General features: G+C 36.6%; 1 protein-coding gene across 3 annotated transcripts in view; it reads right to left on the bottom strand.

Annotated features, from left to right (window-relative positions):
- The window catches only part of Pik3c2g (phosphatidylinositol-4-phosphate 3-kinase catalytic subunit type 2 gamma), a 340,206-nt gene that overhangs the window by 115,330 nt on the left and 203,332 nt on the right, over nt 1-21,544 (bottom strand). For all 3 annotated transcript variants that reach the window (XM_048787228.1, XM_015498207.2, XM_048787229.1), the window contains 2 exons: nt 4,965-5,145; nt 2,416-2,523 (listed from right to left, as the gene is read on the bottom strand). In XM_048787228.1, the coding sequence (XP_048643185.1) occupies nt 2,416-2,523; nt 4,965-5,145 (289 nt within the window). The remainder of the gene's footprint in view (nt 1-2,415; nt 2,524-4,964; nt 5,146-21,544) is intronic.

Here is a 21,544-nt window from a genome sequence, read left to right as displayed (position 1 = left end):
GTTGAAAAAAAAAAAAAGAGAAACCTATAACTAAATGAAATGGCTAGTTTTTGCTTTTCCAACAGTGGAGGAATCCCAAGTGGAGGAAGACTGTATTAAGTTATCCTCAACTCTCCCACTTGGTATATCTCTAAGTAACTCATGGGAAATAGGAAATTGTCCATTGCGATTAGTGGTTCCTGGGAGAAAAAAATTTGAGAATTCTTACAAAGTAGGCTTCACTCAAACCCAACCCTTGCCTTCTGCCTTTGAAAACCATGTTTTAAGAATTGGGATGAGCCAGGTCTGAGAATTGCCTGGTGGTGACAAGACCCCTACTGGAGACTGCCATGCTTACTGCACTGTTGGGACCTCTCTTTAGTGTGACCCTTCAGTACATTGCAAGCTGAGGGCTATAATGGCTATAAAGGCTCACACAGTCATCTGGCTTTCCTATTTGGTGCACTCCTAAGTCTCCTCCTCAGAATAGGTTCTCCAATGTACTCTTAACTATACTTGAAGGCCTTCGATACTTAATGGCATTCAAAGGGTTTCTCACCAGGGTGAATTCTCTGCTGTATAATGGGGTGAGAGTTTTGATCACAAGTTTTCCATGCTTATTGCATTTGTAGAGCTTTTTGCCTATTTGAGTTTCTAACATAAAATAAGACTTTTATTCACCCAGAATGCTTTGTCATGGTGCATTCAAAAGGCTTTTCTCTGGTTTGGGTATGGATTTCCCAGAGTCAACATGATAAGAGTTGAATAAGATGTTTACTCTGATGGAAGGCCTTGCTGTGTTCATTGCAGTCATAAGCATTCTTATGAGTGTGGATTCTCTGATAGTCGATAAATTTTCTATCAGAACTGAGAACTGTAAGTTTTTTCATCTCATTCTTCAGGAGGATTGGAGGGCATATTAAAATGTGTCATAGGACAGTGTATCCCCCAATGTCTATTTATTGCTGTTCCCACAAGTGTAGAGTCTGTGCTGGCACAGCAGGTCAGAGCACCTGGTGCCAGGAAGTGGCTCTGTGTGGGGCAACTTCTGAGCCTCAGGTAAGCCCTGCCAGCTGTAAGGTGCTGCAGGGAAAGAGTGTGGTCCTAGCCACAGAGTAAGGGATGGTGGCTTTCAGGATGGTGACTCTTGGCCCAGCCAGCTTACCTGGAACACTCAAGAGGCTCCCCATAGCATTAATACCCTCCACCCTCAAGTCACAAACAAGTTGAAACTCACGTGTAATTTTAATTGAAAAAACAAATCACTCTACTCCTTAAAACATACACACATTCAGACACACAAATCTTAGAAAGAAAAAGCAAAAACCAATACTGGACCTTGTGAGCCCAGTTATTTCTTCCTTGAAATGCTGAGTATTTATCTTTGGCATTAGTAAACACTACTAATGATTAAAAAGTCAAATAAATTTAAAGAATGTGTGATGATTTTGAATTTAGTCCAGGTATCTATGTCTCAGTATATGGAATTTAATGCTTTATTTTTATTTTTCAAAATATGTTCATAAGCATATCAGGAAAATTTGTAGGATATCTTGGTAGTGACAGAGGCAGGAAGATGTTGGTATCAAGTTTTTAGCAAACCTGTTTGCATTTATACTAGCAATAGTCTAATTCTTCTCTAATTATTTTGTTTATTTTCTTGACTGTCTGATGATTTCCCTTAAAAATTATTCATTGTGAATGCATGATTCCTTAACCTCTTCACTTTGAAATCTCACTTATCAATAATTTCTTTATTAGTGTCTTTCTAGTCTCTGGTTTTTGAGAAGGAGGAAGTAAAACTTTACAGGAAAGAAGGAAAAATAAGTACAGTGATGGAGGATGTACCACATGACAGAGGATTAGGAAGAGAAAGCTTAGGAGGTTGTCAATCTGACAGTAACTGGGAAATGCTTTCCAGATATGAGTAAAATCACAAGTGTATGGCATACTGACATATGGGTACCAGTTAATTTTAAATTGAATAAAAATGGATGTCATGTAGTTAATAATTAACGTTAGTGTACTATACATGACCATATGCATAGTCTAAATAAAGCATGAAATTATAACCAACTTTCCCAGCTGGTCCATCCCTTAGTGACTCAAAGGGAAATAGGGAATGGTCCATGCATGGGGATCACCAAATCAACCACTTTAAATGAATTAAGTCAATTCAGTAAGAGAAGTACCTTTCTTAATTTTTCTTAAAAAATGAAAACAAAACAACAAATCATACAAGGCCAAGGAGATCCCAACTGGTCATAGTGTGTCAAATAGAGCAAGCACACACACAGTGTGGATTGGATTCAATTATTTTTTCTTTAAAATAATTGTAATGTCAATTTATGAATTCTTTATGTCATTCCAAAAAATATATGGTAAACTAAACAACACAAAACAGAAATATTCAATTTATCTACTAAGTTGACTTACATCACGATTAATCCCTTTTATACGTAGTGCAGGGTTCAGAGGAAGATGACAGCTATTGATGTCTTGAAAGAATTGTTCTAGTCTTCCAATCTCTTTCCTTAGTACCTCCTATGGAAAAAGTCATTTGAAAAAAAAACAAAAACAAATATTTAAGAAACCAGACCCTTATTTTCAATTATAGTCTTCTTCTATTGGTTAAATAAACTCTTCCATTCAGAGACAGCATACTCAGATGACTTTCGAGCCAGGCAGGTGATGTAGTCATGTATCAGGAGGCAGTGGACTAAAGGAAATATTAGGGAAAAGGGGGAGCCAAGAGTGCATGCCCTTTCTCAATGACTTAAAACTCAGTTAAAAGCAAATACCAATTAAAGAGCTATTCTGTTCAAACAAAACACAATGGATTGGACTTGACCTGTGGCCCACCAATTTGCAACTCCTGCTTAAAGGAATTAGCAACATGATTCTTTTTTTTTCTGATAATTTTCTGAAATTTTAGTTTATAACTCTCAAGATTTATATTTAATAGTAATAGTGCATTTTAGGAAATATTCACATATATTAGTGACAATGACAATTGTACTATGTTGTCAGAAACAATATGTTTGAACAAATAGTTTACTAGATGCCAATTAGCATATTATTTATGCTTTATATGAAATTTAATATTAATAATCCCATTGGTACTCCACAGAAACTGTGGAAGGTCAGAGATCACAAATGACACATTTAGAATTGTGCATCCTTTAAAAAAAGGTGGAAAACAATCACAATTAATCATAAAACAAAACTAAAAGATTCTTTTAGTTCAATTTTGAATACTCCTTAAGGCCATTTGAAGATGAAGTTATCAGATTCATAATGTTTAAGTGACTGTCAAAAGTTTCTTAACTCTTACTCTTGGTTCACCAGCAAATAATAGAATCTGCTATTCCCAGAATCTAAAAAGAGCAAGGTGGAGATTGAAGTAAAATTTCACTATGGGAATTTTGTTTCTATCTGCTCTTCTTGCCTTATCTAGATTGGCCTTGCATGCTCAATATCCTGGAGGGGAAATCTGACCTCTTTGTTTAAGTAAACTTTCTCCAATTTGTATAGTTATGTTAATTAAACGCTTTTTTTAAGTAGAAGAAAAAAAACTATAAGTAATATAAATGGGGAGAAACTCTAAAGGCCTCCTTGACCTCTTGCTTTTTTTCTTCCTACTTTCATGTGAAGAGTTGTTTTCACAAAAGCTGTCAGTTAAGGCAAGAGAAATAGATTTGGATGGATATTGTCAGTATCACTCTGAAACTTGATGCAAATTGTCAAAAAAAAGGCACTAGGACTAATTAATTGTAGAGTCCACCACAATTATGTGAGGGATTTTCAAATATAAGCAATAAAAATCAAATTTATATACAGACTTCTGTAAATTTTAAACCAAATTATTTTACTTGCTATCAATCTTTTGTCCATCACTAGAAAACAATTAATGAGCTTGTATAGTAGTATGAGAAATTACAGAATTTTCAAAATTTGCATTGCCAATTATGTGATTATCTTCAAGTTTCTTCCTTTTAGCCAAATCTTGTATATCTCCCATTTGAAAATGAAATATTTGTGCTTTTTCTTTTCCATTTTCTCCTATGTAGGTGAAGTATCTTAGTTTCTGGCATTTCTATTAAATGAAGTGATTACCAGTAAGAAAAAATTCTGGGACACTTTGCAAATTACTGTTTTCATATCATTTGGTTGAACAATTTTGTTGATTTTAGACAGTGAGTGGAGAAAATCTGAGTTCCCTTGAGGACAAGACTCATGTTTTAGTCATATTTCTTCCTTTAACTTCAAGTCTGTAGTGAGTCCCCAATTGTTATTGAATAATGTTCCTCATACAATGGATGAATGTCCACCATCTCCCTGTATGTCAAATGTTGAACTTAAAGAGAACCTTACTTAATGGTCTATATCAGGGAAGGGAACTATTGATGCAGATAATTAAAAAGAGCAAATGTTCTTCTATTAGACCAAAGAAAAGAATAGCAAGGTTTACTATTATAATCAGTGAGAAACACATAGTATTTTAACTATCATCTAAGATCTTTGTAAAAATATCACTATCTGGAACACTATTAATTTGTTTCATTTAAGTCATTTTATATTTGTTTTGGAAAAAAAAGAAAACTTTTTTTTTCAAATATGGTTTTGGTTAGGGCAATGTTAGGAAAATCTACACCCACTATTTCTACCTTCTCTTATAAGTTGGAGCAGTGCTGCCGTTTTAAGATTGTCTCCAGGCTTTTGTGATTAAACTGCCTTTTAGTAGGTCTCTTCTTGTTCTGTCTGTGCCACATGGAACTTATATCACAAAACCATGTCCTGGGTGATAGAAATTAACTTTAGGAAAGTTCAGTGGAAAAGAAAAAAACTTGGTAAAAGTAATTAAATGTCTTATAATTAAGTATAGTCAAGGAATTTTTTTTCTAAGCTATGAAATTAAAATTTAATTGAACCAAACTTAAAAATAAAATAATTTTCACTACATTGAGATTGGTTTCTTAACAAACCTGTCTTCGAGGGTCACTGGCAGACTTGACTTTTTCTCCAATATCTCCCAGAATTTTGATGAGTTTCCTCTCCTTAGAAAACTCATCATTCAAGGCTTTTCCTGCACAGAATTGGAGAGCAGCCAACAGCTTCTGATACCAGCTTTTAAAATAAACTTCATTCTGTGCATCTTTTAGCAGCCTGAAGGAAAGAGAGAAAAAGAATTGTGGTATCTAAGGATGATTTTTTAACCACCAGCAGGAACATTAAGAGCATTTCAGACAAATCCGTATGGGTGGCTTTGGGCAGTTTAACAGCTAAGAACGGGAGAAAGGCTGTTTATTTGTGGGCAGTCATTAAATTCCATCTGATAGTTAATGAGATTCCAAGAGTAAAGAATCAATATGAGACCTTGCCTTTTCTCATTTCAATTCACAATGCACTTTTTCTTTCCACCTTCTTAATTCTGTAACAAACACTTATCTCAAGAACATCTTCAACTTATTAAAATATGGACAAAGAGCTTTAGAAATAGTTTTTATAAGTGACTATGCTATGGTGTGACTTAATCATCCAGCACGGCTTTTTTCTTCTTTTCTTTAAATTGTCACATCCCCACACAGTCAAATACCTAGGCATTTCTCTGTTCTCCAGCATTTCGCTTGATAACTTGGAGGCAAGAGAATGTTTCTTTTTTTCTTTTCTTTTTAAACTTTCAGACCTCTCTGGGCTCAATCCCTAACTCTATAACTTACAAGTTACATAAATATATTTAGATAGTATTTCTTCAACTATAAATAAGTTAACTGATTACAGAGAGCTGTAGAGAACATAGAAGGAGCTACATGTTTGGAAAGTGTTTAGCACAATGTATACACTAGGCAGTCAAAAAGCATTAATCCATCTGTATGTTGCAGCTTCCCCAAGTTAACTTCTGTCTGCCCTGCAGTTTGCTCATGTCATGCACATCAGAGGCACAGAGCACAAGCAAGTAAGAATACTTTGCAAGATAATGGAACAGTGACAAGTATTTGATTACTCTGTCTTCCATGTGACAATTTCTATTGCTTTCACAACAATTACAATGTGCTAAAACTTTTACTTTCTATTATGCCCTAAAACACTGACATAGACTAAGAAAGATGAATTCTTTTGAATCTTAATCTCTTTTAGATTGATTCTTTTAATTCAAACTGGTCTTTAGCTTCCCCCTCTTCTGAAAAATAATAAGAATTTAAGGAACTAGGAGAAAGGAGAATGGACTCCTAGGGAAAGGGGGTGGTGTTTGGCATGCATGTGTGTGTGTGTGTGTGTATGTGTGTGTGTGTATGTGTGTATGTATTCTGAATTTCTAATTTTGCATCTCTGCGTATAGGTTACAAAGATTCTAACATATTCATTATTTTTATTTGTCCATTGTCTTCTGTTCTTACACACTTAAATTAGTTGAGCAATTATGTACTGCTTGAAAATGAATGCCTGCTCCTTTGCCATCCATGTGAAGCTGGGTATCTTCAAGCACCTCTTTTCCTTTCCCAATGGAATTACAGACATTTTGTTTCACCAGATAACAGTTCTTATTTATTTTTGTAACATATTAAGACACATGTACACACATGTGTATGTGTGCATGCACATACATGCACACACACACACACAAAAAAAAAAAACCCTCAAGGACCCAATGATGAATTACAGGAAAATATGCTCTATTGCTGCCTGTGCGTTTTCAATGGAAGAAGATTGCATACACCTTGAAAGGTTTTCCTACTTAGCCCTGTGATGAAATTTTTGAAACGTCAGACATGTAATCAATGAATCACATCATTATTTGGAGACCCTGAGAAACGTGTGTTGGGTGCATATGAGTACAAAACTGAAAATGCAAGCATGCACTTGTAAAACTTCAAGACATTTTATGAAGAATCATATACCTCTTGGATTCTCACAGTACTTTGAAGACTGGGTAATGTAGCATTTTATAGTCTAGGAAATAGAAAGTTGATGAATAGAGTATTTCTATATCTTACATCAGTGTTTGCCAGCATTTTTATGTTTTGAATATCGAGTTTCTTGTTTTTTGAAACTTTTTTAACCTGTTCTAGTACATAAATATAACTCTTTAACCACCCAACTTCTGTCTACCTCATAAAAAAGAAGTTATTCTGCATGGATGAAATTGACAACTTTTTACTAAAATAATGAAAGAAAAGATGTATTTTAGGGTTGATGTCATAGGGACTGCCAGAATTGTATAGTTAATTTGTGTTCATAATAATCTTATTTCTTATTCTACTAGAAATTAATTTGCTTCTCTCATGAGTAATATACTTGCTTCACTCTGGCCCAAGGAGGAAACACTCAGTTTGATTCCTTGTTCAAAATAAAATGGAGTGTAAAAGATTTGCAGAGAGAATATGTGACTGTGTTTTAAAAAAAACATAAAAGCTCAGAAAACTCAGTGTATTCTGCTGTAATTTTTTCCCTTGGAAAATGAGCTTCATTCAGACCCTGATTCCTGCCAGAATTACATGCTTTCCTGGTGAGATCTGGTTCAAGCTCTGTGATTTTTTTTATTTGACACATAAGGAGTTTGTTTTTACATGGCAGAATGGAAATCATACAGGGTTGGCAATGACCAAGAGAGGTCACTTATTCCGTTCCTGTACCCTTAGGCACAGATGCTGTTACTGACAAGAAAAATTAACATGGCCCTTAATTTTCATCTGCAGGAAAAGCCATACTACATAGTTTTGGGTGGAGGGTTTCCAGTAGGCTGTCAATGACCTTCCCTATAAGAAAGTGGTAAGTCCCTCATGCTGTGAGTTTTACCCATTTCCTCTGTTAATAAGGCTATGGAAAACAGCTGACCACCATTCTTTAAGTATACAGAAATCCTTTAGAAAGACATTGTAACCTGAGAGAGGCAGAATTGCTTATGCCGAATAAAATGTCTAAAAATAGAAAGTTAAGGCCAAGGGACTGAGGAGTATTAAGAGGGCTTGCCATTAAAGGACTAGTTTTTTGAGATGCAGGCAACATGATCATGCAAAAACTGTGAGGTAAATCTCAAAATTCTAGAGACCTGTTTGTCTGAATATCTGCAAGATCCAACTGTATTTTAAATTTGATATTGTTTTGAACATGAGTCTGAGTGCTTTGTAGACTGTAAGCTATGGCAACATTAAAAAGAAATAAATGCAGAAATTTTAGACGATTAAAAGGAGATTTTGACAGTGTTAGATTCCATAAGCAAAAAAAGCAAGAGTGAAGGAAATATATCTTGGATGACTGAGCACATTTGTCAGAAGGGTATTTGCCTAAATTAAGTGGATTCTGGTAGACTCAGAGATAGCTAAGACAGAAACAAACCTTAGCCAGCATGAAATGGAGATTTTCCTTGGATATTAAAGCTTTTCTCCATTTCATCATGCATATCGCTACTTCTGGGCACATGGTGATTGACTTGCTAGAGCCACAGGAAAAGTACAGATAGTTCATATTTCATCAGTCTACCAGCAGGACAGAACAGAGTAATCACACCATCTTTGCTCTCTTTGCCTCATAACCCACTTCAGTCTTGCTCTTAATTTTAGTTCTCAACAGCACAACATCTCACATCATTGGGGCTGCCTGAGATTTTTATCCACTTGTATATTTCCTGTGGATGAAAAGGGGAAACAGAAGTTCTTTTCTAGGGCTGAATGCTTTTTTCCTTCTTCAGGTACAGGAAATACATGACTGGGTAAAAATCTCAGGCAGCCCCAATAGTGTGGGATGTTGTGCTGTTATGAACTATCATTAGTTCATCTTTACTGTGATAAGGAATTTCAGGTCAGCCCTGGACTCCCCCTGCCTATTTCCTTGTGTGTCTGTTGCTATTCTCTGTGTGCTGAAGTATGTGGCTCAGGAGACCAGTGGTTAGTAAGCATAGGGGGATCTAGAATGTGACTTCTTCAGGTGTTCTTAGGAGCCCAGGACAGATAAAGGCTGAAGTCCAATACCTATGTGGAATTTTTAATTGTAAGTTTTCAATAGTGCAATTAACAAGTAAAACGATATCTCTTTAGCATTACCAACTTTATTTAACTTGTGATATGATTTAGATCTAAGTGTCCCTCCAAAATCTTATGTGTTAGGCAATGCAGCAATGTTCAGAGGTGAAAATATTGGATCATGAGAGCTCTAACATCATCAGTGGATTAATCCACTTGATGGATTAATAGTCTGAATGGACTACTTGGTGGTAACTGCAGCCAGGTGGGGATGCTGCTAGAGAAAGTAGGTCACAGGGGGCATGACCCTGGGGATTATATTTTGTCTCTGGCTTGCTGGCTTTCTGCTTCCTGGCTGCCACAAGCTGAGCAGCTTGCCTCTGCCACACCCTTCTGCCATTCTCAACAGCACAACATCTCACATCATTGGGGCTGCCTGAGATTTTTATCCACTTGTATATTTCCTGTGGATGAAGAGGGAACACAGAAGTTCTTTTCTAGGGCTGAATGCTTTTTTTCTTCTTCAAGTATAGGATGTTCTTCATCTCAGGACCAGAGTAATGGATTTGCCCAATCATGGAGTGGACCTCTGAAACAGTGAGCCCAAAATAAACATTTTATTCTCTAATTTTCTTGTCAGGTATTTTGGTCATAGTGACAAAAAGCTCACTCACTAACACAAGCTTTCAGTGGTTAAGACATTCATTCAATGTTTCACTCTACTGAGGAACTTGGTACATACTCCTTAAAAAAAATAAGAGATCCATCTGACTAGCCAGTTGTTAGATTACTGATTTGCTCTTTTAGAAATACTAATCTAAAGGTCTATTGAATGTAGCACATAAAGGCCATTATATGGGCCAAGGCAATTGTTATGGTTCAGATATTAAGTGTCCCCCCACATTCATGTGTGAAACAATACAAGAAACTTAAGAGGTGAATGATTGGGTTATAAGAGCCTTATCCTAACCAATGCATTAATCCCTTGACAGGGATTAAATGGGTGTTAACCTTAGGCAGGTAGGGTGTGGCTGAAAGAGGTGGGTCCCTGGGACATGCCTTGGAGTATATATTTTGTCCTTGTTGAGCAGAGCACATTCTCTCTGCTTCCTGGTACCCTGTTCCCAGCTGCTTTCCTTTACCAAACTCTTCCATCATGATGTTTTCTGCCTTACCTGGAGCCCCAGGGAAGGAAGCCGGCCACCTATGGACTGAGACCTCTGAAACTATGAGCCCCCAAATAAACCATTCCTCCTCTACTTTTTCTTGTCAAGTCTTCTAGTCATAGCAGTAAAACAAAACAAAAACAAGAAACCTTACTAAACAGCAGTTCTGTAATTTCCAATCAATTATTATTTTGCAATAAATATTTATCAACAAACCACTCTGTTGTAACAACTCAAATATAAAGCTATTAACAAAGGGAATAAATGGAAAGTAATTAAATCTGTACTCTAGAGATTGTATACATTTTAGAGCTTTTAAACATATGAGGGGGCCTATAAGGTAGGTAAATGACTTGATTTACAAGCATGCCATGATTTTTATAGCTAATGATTATTAACATCACCAAAGTCATCTTTTAAGAATGTTATATGCTCCTATTTTGGATGTTTCCACTGTGCCCGCACTATGTGGTAGATGTGTTTTTTGTTCCCAGCTCAATGCTTTGTCTTCTGAAGATGGTCCATCCATACTCTTTGCCTAGTGACTTCCAGTGTGTTCTTGTAGGCAGAGTATATTTCTCCAGCCCTTGTCAGAAGAGCCATGGGTTTTACCTTGTTCAACAGAATGAGACTGAGTGAAATGTATGCCCGTGCCCTTATAGATGCTTTAAATATATTTTTGTGCTTTCCTTTGGCCTTTTGTCCTTCTACTTTGGGCTGTGAAAACAGGTGGGGCTGCTCCTCCAGTTCTGGATTGAATACCACATGGAGCAGAGCTGAGCACTGATGCCTCGAGTCTGGTGGAGCCAGATGGAGGAGGAGCAAGTCTGCAGCCTGGATGCCACATGAGTGAGAAACAAATCTTGGTTCACATAAACCTTGAGGCAGTTTTGTTGCTATGGTGAAAGCAAATGAATATGCCAAATTTCACATTCTTCCTTTTTTCTTTTCTTCGATTTGTTTTTCACTTGTTTGTTTGAATTGCCTCTAGAATACAAAGCATATTTTTAAACCTCCCCAGTGGTAGCCTAGAGGATAATTTGGGCCAAACCTAATTATTGAAAATAAACAAAAATCATCTGAAGCCTTGTCTAGTGAGTTAGATGAGTGATCAATTTGAGTATAATTTCAGATAAAAAAAAACTTATAAAAGCAATACAAGTGACTTTCTTTCATGGATCATAAAAAGTCCTGGAGGGTTTTTCAAAAATGATTAGATTCTGTTCATTTGAACCTGTATATTCTCTGACATTGCTGAAATTTTATTGTTGTTTCTTATCACACCTAACATGCTTTTTGATTCATTTGAAACTATGAATAGGCCTATGTACCATCTGCCACTTTGTCCAGCCAAGTGTTTGTCTATCTGATAGGAGATTCTCTCTGAGTAAAATGGTATTATACTAACAAGTGCAATAGCAATGGCAGGATTTGGGGGGGCTTATGTAAGCTAGGACTAAATAAAGGGTCTTAAGGCTGAGAGCAGTAAGGGAGGCAGAACATGTACCTGCTCTGCTCCAATGGCAGCAGCTGGAGGACTGGATGCAGAATGGGGACTGATGGCATTGGATGGGGAAACATTAAGTATCTGCAGGATGACTGTCACTTTCCCTTGTTGCCCCTGTGATGGCTATCAAGATCTAAGATTAAAGAAGAGAAAACAGATAGCCATATTCTAAGAGTGCCCAAACAAAACCAAATACAAACAAACAAAGCTCACCAGGAGAGGGACTGAATGGCTGTGATACAATGATCATTATTTCTCCTACTAGGTCCTCGGATGTATTTGTGAGGAGTTTAAGATCTGTGAGTCATCCATCTGGTGAGGAATAGAGTGGTTCCAGTATGTCCACTTATCCTCGCAGAGTTCGGTGAGGAGAGAGACTCAAAGAGAACCATTTATAGTGGTTCAATTGTGTGCAAGAAGAGGAAACTGTCATCTCACTCCTAGGTAAGATTTATGCTCTGAAGGAGGGTTTGATTTTCCCTGGGCTGTGTGAACACGAAGGCCATGATGGAGAGGAGTAGAAAAGGAGTAGCCTGTACTGAACCCCAACTGGTTCACAAAGCCAGGGTGTATGAAGGTCCCAAGGCTCCAATAAGCTCACGGAAGGTACTTATATATGTCCCCTTTTTGTGTGAAAATAGGGTGAGCTAAAACCACATCTCCTGGAGAGGAGGTCCTACCAGTCTCCCTAAAGAACTCACACATGGTAACCTGGAGCAGCTGCCTTTACAGTGAACCCACACAAGGTCTTGAATATGAGCTCCTGGACAAGGGATTACAACTGCTTGTCCCATAGTCCCATCAAATGTGAGGGTCCATTTTCTCCTCTTTTCTTCCCACCCCAAACCAAGGGGGGGGGAGAGAGAGAGAGAGAGAGAGAGAGAGAGAGAGAGATAAAATAGCACAACACAACCTCTACCCACTGAGATTTCCCAGGCTAAAGCTTAGCTGGTGCTGGAGAATGGGGTGGTGGTGTTATGGCAAATGAGAGAAGAAAATGAAGTTTTAAATTGGACAACATGGGTCAGAGTTATTTGATATCTAAAAATGACCAGGAAACTATGGAATCTACCATAATTAAAATTAGAGAATGGAAAAGGGCAAAGTAAAAGCTTCTATTTGAAACTATAAAATTCAGTTGGTTCAGAGGAAAATTAGGTGAGATGTTTAAAAATTGCAGGAAGACATACAGCTTCAGGAAATGCACTGATTGTCCTTCATGGGGAAAAGTTCCCCAAATGCAGAATAGAGACTTGGGGATCTTGACCCTCAACACTGTGCCTCCAGATCCCATGTATGGATATATAAATGTCCATTTGCTATTATAATTAATAGTTTGTCATCAAATAAAATAGTTTTGGGGATGGTGCCAGAGATTGAACCCAGGGGCACTTAACCACTGAGCACATCTCCAGCCTTTCTTATGTTTTGAGACAGGTTCTCACTAAGTTGCTTAGGGCCTTGTTAAGTTGCTGAAACTGGCTTTGAACTTATGACAGGCTTGCACCACAGCAGCTGGCACATATTTAATTGTAAGATTAAATGGTATTGAAAATTGGCCATAGATGGTATCCTGTTTGTATAATCACTAATAATCATTGTTAAACAGCAATGTTGCGCTCTTAGGATGAGCTGTGATTTATAATGGAGAAAACTATGCTGAGCAGAAAAGTCCTTGAAGATTCCTGGATCTTTAATACAAAATAGGAAACTTTTCACTCATCCTGCTGAGGGGTATGGTTCACTTTTTAGGCTACAGGTTAATAAGTAAAACACCTTTCAATCTATTTACACGTATTCATATGCTCTCATGGCAAATAATCTGAGCAATGTGATTTTAGAACAGAAACTCTGTCCTCCTCCTCTTCTCATTCCAACACACTTACTGCTTTAGTGTAAGTAATTTTCTTCAAATCATTTTCCTAAATTAGGTACCAAGCTGTGTGAGTAGCTGGTAGTGAGCCTTCTCTGAACACCACCCCCACTGTACTCCATATGCTTGTTAATCCTAAAAGAAAACAAAATAGGTGGAATTTTGGTTCTGGGCAGAGAGAGAGAGAGAGAGATCTGAGCTGAAAATCCCCTTGCTCCTGTTGTTCTTCCTTTGGCAAAAACTCAACCTCATTCTGCTTTCTCCTGTTGTGTCCTTAGTCGATTAGTCCTTGTCCTTTCCACTGTAATCAAACACCTTCGGTGTCAATTACACTCATATTCTCTACACTTCATGAGCATGAGCTGAATGACACAATCTCTCCCTCACCTCTCACATTTATTAGGTAAGGAAACAGAGATTAAGGAACTTGCTCAAGGTCCTGCAACTAGAACCCAGAGTTCTTGACCATGGCTCAGGGCTCTCTCAGCATTATGTTCTGTTTCTAAAACCCACTGAGACATGATTTGGAAAACTATTTTTTTTTTGTTTGAATCAACTCTGGTAAGAAACTTAAATGTCTTTACTCACTTTCCTGCTCTATAAAATGTTGAAGCTGGTGAGGTTCAGTAGACTACCTTCCCAGTCTAGGGCTCTATAATTTTAATCCTTAATGAGGCAATTAAGCATTTACTCTCTGCCAAGCATTTCCCAAGTATTTTTGCATAGCTGTACTAGGCAATCTGCACATTAGCTCCAGGTATTATAATTCCTTCCATCTCACAGGCAAGGGTGATATGGTTCATAGAGATGGAATAACTTGCCCAAAGTCACCCACTCAGTGGCCCAGGGATGCCAGTTCATAGGTCTCCAAGGCCGTTGATCTTCATCATCATGCTGCATGCACCACCTTCTAACATCCAAACAAGGAACTAGCTCATGATGTAGTTTTGACATTAGCATGTAATCTAGGAATCTTTTGATTTTCTTTCTTTCCTTCCTTCTTTCTCTTCTCACCCCCCAAGTTTCTGCCCTATTTTAATTTATTTATTTCTCTTATTTCTTATTTCCTAATCCTTTGAAATGATGTGACCTCACATTACCATCTTTCTTTCCAAGCTCCTCATTTCATTTTGTCCTACTACCTATAAACTCCCTGCCAAAACTCCACCAAAAAGTCAATATTTTCCTTTCTTCTTTTAGCGTATTTATATCTACATCTATATATATCTACATTTATCTATATATAATTATATATTTAATTATTGAAGAGCAGTTTATTGACCTAAACATTAATTTTGTATGAAATATTTATAAGCAAAGATACTCTTTTTCATCTTACCTAGCCTGCAAAATGAATAAAGTGTGTGGAATCTATTTTGGTAATGCAAATCGTTCACCTGACTCACCCCTCCCCGATCCCTTCCTCACTTCAGAAAGTGGGGTCAACATCATAGTTCCAAAAAGTCTGGCCCCTGTGGTTTATTTAGACAAGTGACAGTGTTGAGTGACACTGGGGGATTGGAGGGGAGAAGAGGAATAGTTGAAAGTAATGCACTGACTGCGTTTGGGAACCTAAGAATCCAGATGAGCTGTACACTCATAACAGATGTGCTCTGCACTACCCACTTTAATTGGGCCTTTGGCTCCAGACATTTCCAAGTTGTGGCAGAAGAGAAATGGGGAGTCTCTAACATCAGCACATGCACCATAATACAATAAATTCTGCCCGACATATAATTAATGCTCAAATCCATGCTTGTGGAATTTTAAATTAGTCCAATAGATGACTCTATTTTCCCTTACTCTTTGAAAATGTGGTTCTGAGTTCCTAACTCAGTCCTTTTTTTTTTAACTTTCATTTTTATTTATTTATTTATCTTTTGTAATACATGTATAGTTACTTTAAAGGCATTATAAGCATGTTTTTCATAAAGTTTCCTTAACAAAATTTCTTTTTAACAGCAAGATGATTCCTTTGCTATATAAATGTTTCATAAGAATAGCAACCTAATAATAAAAATCCTCTTTACCTCTCAGCCTTTGTTCTTGTACAGACCTCTGGTGAAAGCTGGATAATCATCATATTGTGCAGTGAACAATCCAGGTGTTTGAACACAGCCAGAGGGGCAGGTTTACCGGTGCAAGGCAAAGCTGGCTTTGAAATATCTAGTTTTCCTGAAGCCTTAGCTTCAGATCACACCTGGGGCAGCTGCTTCACCCGTCATTTTTCAGAGTCACTAACAGTGTGGTTTATTCTGTAAGGATATTAAAGGTTCCCTGGGATATTATCTGTAAGATTTAGAGCTGTGTTTGATGTCCTGAGAAAATTTCTAGGACATTCTTGTTCATCATCACAAGAGAATGTGTGTCTTGAAATTGGCTAGGACCACTTAATCACATTCCTTTTGGAAATTCAATAGACTTAGTGGTGTTCTACAAGACCTTCATAACCTACCCAGCTAATTATCTGCCTGCTTATGTGATGTTATTATTGTTATCGTTCAAGTTGTATTTTATAGTCAGGGATCGCCATGTCCCATGAATGTAGAAATAGGACTAGACATATTACACTTCAAATGCTCTCAGTATGACTGCACAAGTAATTGACTTTTAATCCAGTCTCTCCATTTGTAAGATGACGATAATGATGATAATAATAATATTAAGGTCTGTCCTATTATCAAATCTGTTTCTGTTATGAACTGTCTTGTATCTCCTCAACATTCCCTAACACCTGAGGTGACTGTAGTCAGGGCCTTTTAGAAGGTAGTTAAGGAGGTAATTAAGGTTAAACAAGGTCATAAGGGTGGGCGATGCCCTTGTTCAGGAGGAACAGGCACCAGGATGTGCACAAACAGAAGCAAGGTGGTGTGAACACAGTCAGGTGTCTGTATTCAAGGCTGAAAGTGAGGCCTCCTCAGAATCCACCCTGCTGGGACCTTGTTCTTAGACCTCCAGCCTCCAAAACAGTGAGAAAATAAATTTATGTTGTTCAAATGTAATCTAATTGTAATGTTCTATTATAGAAGCCCTAGAAGACTAATATAGTTTCCAACTTAAAATTCATTTTTTTTGCAATCTAAGCCTATAAATTCATCTGTCTATAAGGCATGATGGTTAGATTTTCCTAGAGCATTTTAACTTTAACCTGAGTAATCTAATCATCATTGTTCCCAGTGTCTGCTTCTTCACCTGAATTACTTATTTTCATTGGACATTTGTTTATACTTTAATGTTCAATTTAATTAGCATCTGTTCTGATAGGCTTTCTAAAGATTTTTCTAGTCTAGGCAGGTATGCCTCATCCCCTCTGTAAGGGTAAAGGACTTCCCTTCAAATTTATTAAATTGTGCTTTTAAAAATGTGTTTTCATTTTTTTCCAATCTCTCTGCTTCTAGACTTTAAATTCTTTAAGGAGAGGATTATGACTTTAACTGCTCGTGGCATAACAGAATTTCTGATTGTGACAGAGCAGATCTGAGTATATAGAGAAGGAAAAACCAATTCCACCTCAAATTCCTTTTCTTCTATTACATTCACAACACAGATCACTTCTGGGACCCTAAAAGTAGGGGTATTTCTCTCCCTCCAGCAAGCGGGCAATATCTCAGTGGAAACCAGAATCCTTTAACTTAATTCAGTTCTTGCACTATCTATGTGGAGATAGTCAGATCCCACAATTTGAAGGCCAGTCCTTAAGACCCACCTCCCCCATCTGGACCTAGTTTGCTTTTACTTGTGCTTCTGACTGGCCAGCTATAAATTATGGTTCCTACACCCCCGTCCTCATCTTCAACCAATTTGCTTGAGTGACTCATAGAACTCAGATAAACACCTATGTTTAATTATTTGTTATAGAGCATATTATAAATGATACACATGAAGAGATGCATAGGGTGAGGTATAGTGGAAGGGTGAAGCCTCAATGACCACTCTGGGCATACTACCCTCTAGGAATCTCTACCTGCTTAGCTGTCTGAAGGTTCTCCAAATGCTGTTCTGAGTTTTCATGGTGAATTTATTGCATAGGCTTGATTGATTACAACATTGCTAATAGACTAGTAGATTGGGTGACGAAACCAACCAATATTTGTTTATTCAGTTTTTTAAAAGCACAATATAATAGTCTGTCTGTGCAGCCTTCCTCCTTCCAGGGCAGGACCCCTGTGGAATGAGGAGGATCTTATCACTTACTATATTGACAAGATAATTTATATTGTTCTATTGATCAGAGAATTTCCTTATTGCTGGCTCCAAGGACAGAAAGGTTTAGATTAGAGTTTCTATGACCTATAGTTACTGTGGCCTGCATGGGGAGGGAATTGAGCCAGGATCTGTGGATGGAAACAACTAAAATATATATCATAATATCACAATAGAGCAGCGAATATTTTTGGAATAAATGAATGAATGATTACTACATAAATAAATCCTATCTTCTTACAATTGATTTATTTATTGATTAAAATTTTAAGATATGAACTCAAAGTAATTTAATAAATTCTGGAATTGTAGAATCCTATTATATTTTCACATGGTATTTTCTTTAATCTCCCCAAATCTTGCATATTATATATTTATGTACATTTTTAAATATATTTATTAACATTTAATAAAATGTTATTTGTATTGGGCTGGGGATGTGGCTCAAGGGGTAGTGCGCTCGCCTGGCATGCATGTGGCCCGGGTTCAATCCTTAGCACCGCAAACAAAGATGTTGTGTCTGCCAAAAAACTAAAAAATGAATATTAAAAAATTCTCTCTCTCTCTCTCTCTCTCTCTAAAAATATGTTATTTGTATTTGAAATTTTTTAAATACTCAGAAAATACCAGTGATTACTCTCTATCATATTATAATTTGCCAACTTGGATCATAGAGAAAGAATTGGGGAAGTTACTGACTAGTAAGTAAGAATAATTGCTTAATTAAATACATTTAGCTGTTAAAACCCCATCATTGTCAGTTATGTTACCTAAGGGATAGGTAATTTGAAAAGAAGGCGTCCCCCAGGACACTTTTCTAATGTATAAGCAATGCCATTTTAGAGTTGAACTTTCTAGTATCTCAGAAGAAAAGTTACAAATATAAGAGAAACAGAGTATGTGTGAAGGAGTGGGGAATGGATCTATTCAGTAAGTTAGAAGAGCATTTATTTTTAAAGAATTTACAAAAACTTGTTTTAAAAAGTTTAGATTGAGGGCTGGGGATATAGCTCAGTTGGTAGAGTGCTTGCCTCACATGCACAAGGCCCTGGGTTCTAATCCTTAGCACTACAAAAAAGAAGTTTAGATTGATTGCTACTAACAATGTTGGTGTAATGAAACGTCAGACTCTAAAATCTGGTCTTTTTGGAGATGTGAGCAGTTCCAATAAATAACAAAAAACAGTGGAAAGGTAGGAAGGTATCTACTACCAAAATTAAAACAGCCTATAATAGTCTACAGGTGGCTTTCATTTCTATTGTTTTCATTTTTTTTGCTCCTGTTTACTAAATAAAACATGCTTTTGTTTTGTAGTTTGGACCATCAAATTATTCAGTTCTTTATGAGACTCTCCCTTTGTGATTATCTTTTAAGAATTAAGTTTCAACAGTTTTGCTTTAATGAGACTCTTAGTCTGTGAAATCATCAGTGGATATTGGGTGATAGTGCTCAAAGGGGTAGGTAACTGAAATTGCTTTGGTGTTAATTGGTTGGCAAGTTTCTTTCCAGGAAAAAAAAAAAAAGAAAAAAAGACAACTAGTACTTTGCAACGACTAGTACATTTTTTCTTAGAAAATGACATTCTTAGTCATAATTTGAAAATTATTAATTTGAATCATGGATCAAATATTTAAATGCTGTGTCTTTGGAGGGTTCATGTTATGGTTGAGATATTAGCTGTTCCCCAAGAAGCTCATGAGTGAGACAAAGAAAGAATGTTTAGAGATGAAATGATGAGAGCCTTAACCTAAATGGAGCTTTCATCCTTGGTAGGGATTAACTGGGTTGTAGGTAGGGTGTGGCTGAAGGAGGTATATCTCTGGGAGCATGCTTTTGGGGGTATATATGTTGTCCTGGTTGAGTGGAGCTCTCCCTCTGCTTCCTGGTGCCATGTTCCCAGCTGCTTTCCTTCACTATACCCTTCTGCCATGATGTTCTTCCTCACTTTGGGCCCCAAGAATGGAGTTGGCCATCAATGGACTGAGACCTCTGAAATCGAGAGCCCACAGATAATCTTTTCCTCCTCTAATTTTTTATTCTTGTCAAGTCTTTGTTCATAGCAGTGAAAAAGCTGACTATAATAGTTCTTCTGTATAACAGTATTTCCCACTGTGTTACTATTTAATGTTAGACAAATCTAATAATGCTTAACTCTGTATTTTCTTGTTTGTTATGCTTTACTTTTGTTTCTGTTCTATCCTCCTCTTTTTCACTTAGCAACAGAACAGAATAATTTATTGCAATCTTTTCTATTTATAGTGTAATTAAAAAAAAAAAACTTCACAAGTGGAGAAAACAGGGCGATGAGAAGGTAAATTGTTGATGAAGTTTTGTTATTTCCTTTCCCCAAAATTCTGGAAGGTAAAATAGAGAATATGGCAAGACAATCTCTTATTGCCTGGTGAATTCTGCTTCAGGAAACCTCATTTATGGTCTCATTTCTCTCTTTTGGATTCATAATACCTTCATCAATCAGTAAGATCTAATATAATTTCAAAAGTCATGAAATATAGTGAAAGAACAGCCTAAGGAGTTATATATGAGTTCAAAACATGGTTGAGACATTTAATGACTTTGTTACTTTTGACCCCTGGCTCAAACTTTCTGAGTTGCAGTAGTACCTAGTGATTCCTAATTGACAAGATTGCCATGAGGAGCAAATGATATAATTCAGTAAAGTCTCAGTAAAAGTCTGACATTCATATCTTTCCCTTAATGATAGTAGCTGTTTTTGTTATTCCTAGAAATATAGTTTGAATATTAGTTTATATTTCTCTAGATTTCATAAATATTTTTGGTTACAGTGTGGCTCATTTTACCAAAATATTTTGCCTAACATGACTTAGTGGAAAATAAGCTTTTCTCAACTAAAAGGATTTATAAGTAAAAATTATTTCTAGTTCAAATGCAATTAGCCCACAGGGTCTGTTTGGTAAAAACAATTAAAGAAAATGGCAGAAAGCTTTCTTAAATGTTCAAGACTAGTCTGGTTTCAAGGATATTCAAGTTCAACAATTTCAGTTGGTTTGATGTCATTGTCAAAAGCATTGGGAAAACAACTACACAATAACAATCAGACAAAGTATATAATAACAATAGCAGTAATTGAAGTCAAGGTGCCAATCTAGGAATAGTAATAGAATCAATTCAGTAACATTCTGCTGTGGCCACTACTAGTACTGATAAGACTGAATGTAGATGATCTTCTCAACATGTTGGGTAGTTGCTCTAGATATATTATTTCTACTTGATCCACATAGTGGGTTTAGTGATTTCAATATTTAATTTGAGTGGGTTGAGCAGGAAGAGAAGTAGCAGTCATGAACACATGGTGGAAACTGACACTGCAGACATCACTATCATAGGAATGGTTTATGCTCTGCTCCAAATACACAAAAATGTTTTTTTATTATCATTATTTTGGTAAAACACATATGCTATCACTTTTAGGCTAATTTTGTGCCATATTAGAATAGTTATTTCTTTCAGTATTTTCCTATACATGTGAAAGTTGTAAAAATCTCAAAAACCTAAACTGTAGAATCAGAGCTAAAGTCCAGAAAGATTTATGGAAATGACTTAGAAGGTTTTTTTTAAGTTCTAAAAGCCACTTTACATTTTTAATAAAAATTATAAAAAATTTTAAACATCATTTATTTGGAAACACCTTCCTTCTCTAACTTGCAAACCACAGTGTGTGTGTGTGTGTGGGGGGGGGGGGTCTGGTAAAAAATGATTTGCTGAATGAAGAGTGAATTAGCCTAGGTGACTGTTTTGTTCTTACCTCACACTCTAAGTTAGCTCTTGGGAACTATGAGGCTTGGAGGAACACCTTTTTAAAAACATTGGAAAGATA

This window comes from Marmota marmota, unplaced genomic scaffold, assembly GCF_001458135.2.
Source record: "Marmota marmota marmota unplaced genomic scaffold, marMar, whole genome shotgun sequence".
NCBI classification, from domain to species: Eukaryota; Metazoa; Chordata; class Mammalia; order Rodentia; family Sciuridae; genus Marmota; species Marmota marmota.
The sequence above is the reverse complement of the archived record's forward strand: the minus strand, read 5'-3'. Positions and strand labels throughout refer to the sequence as shown.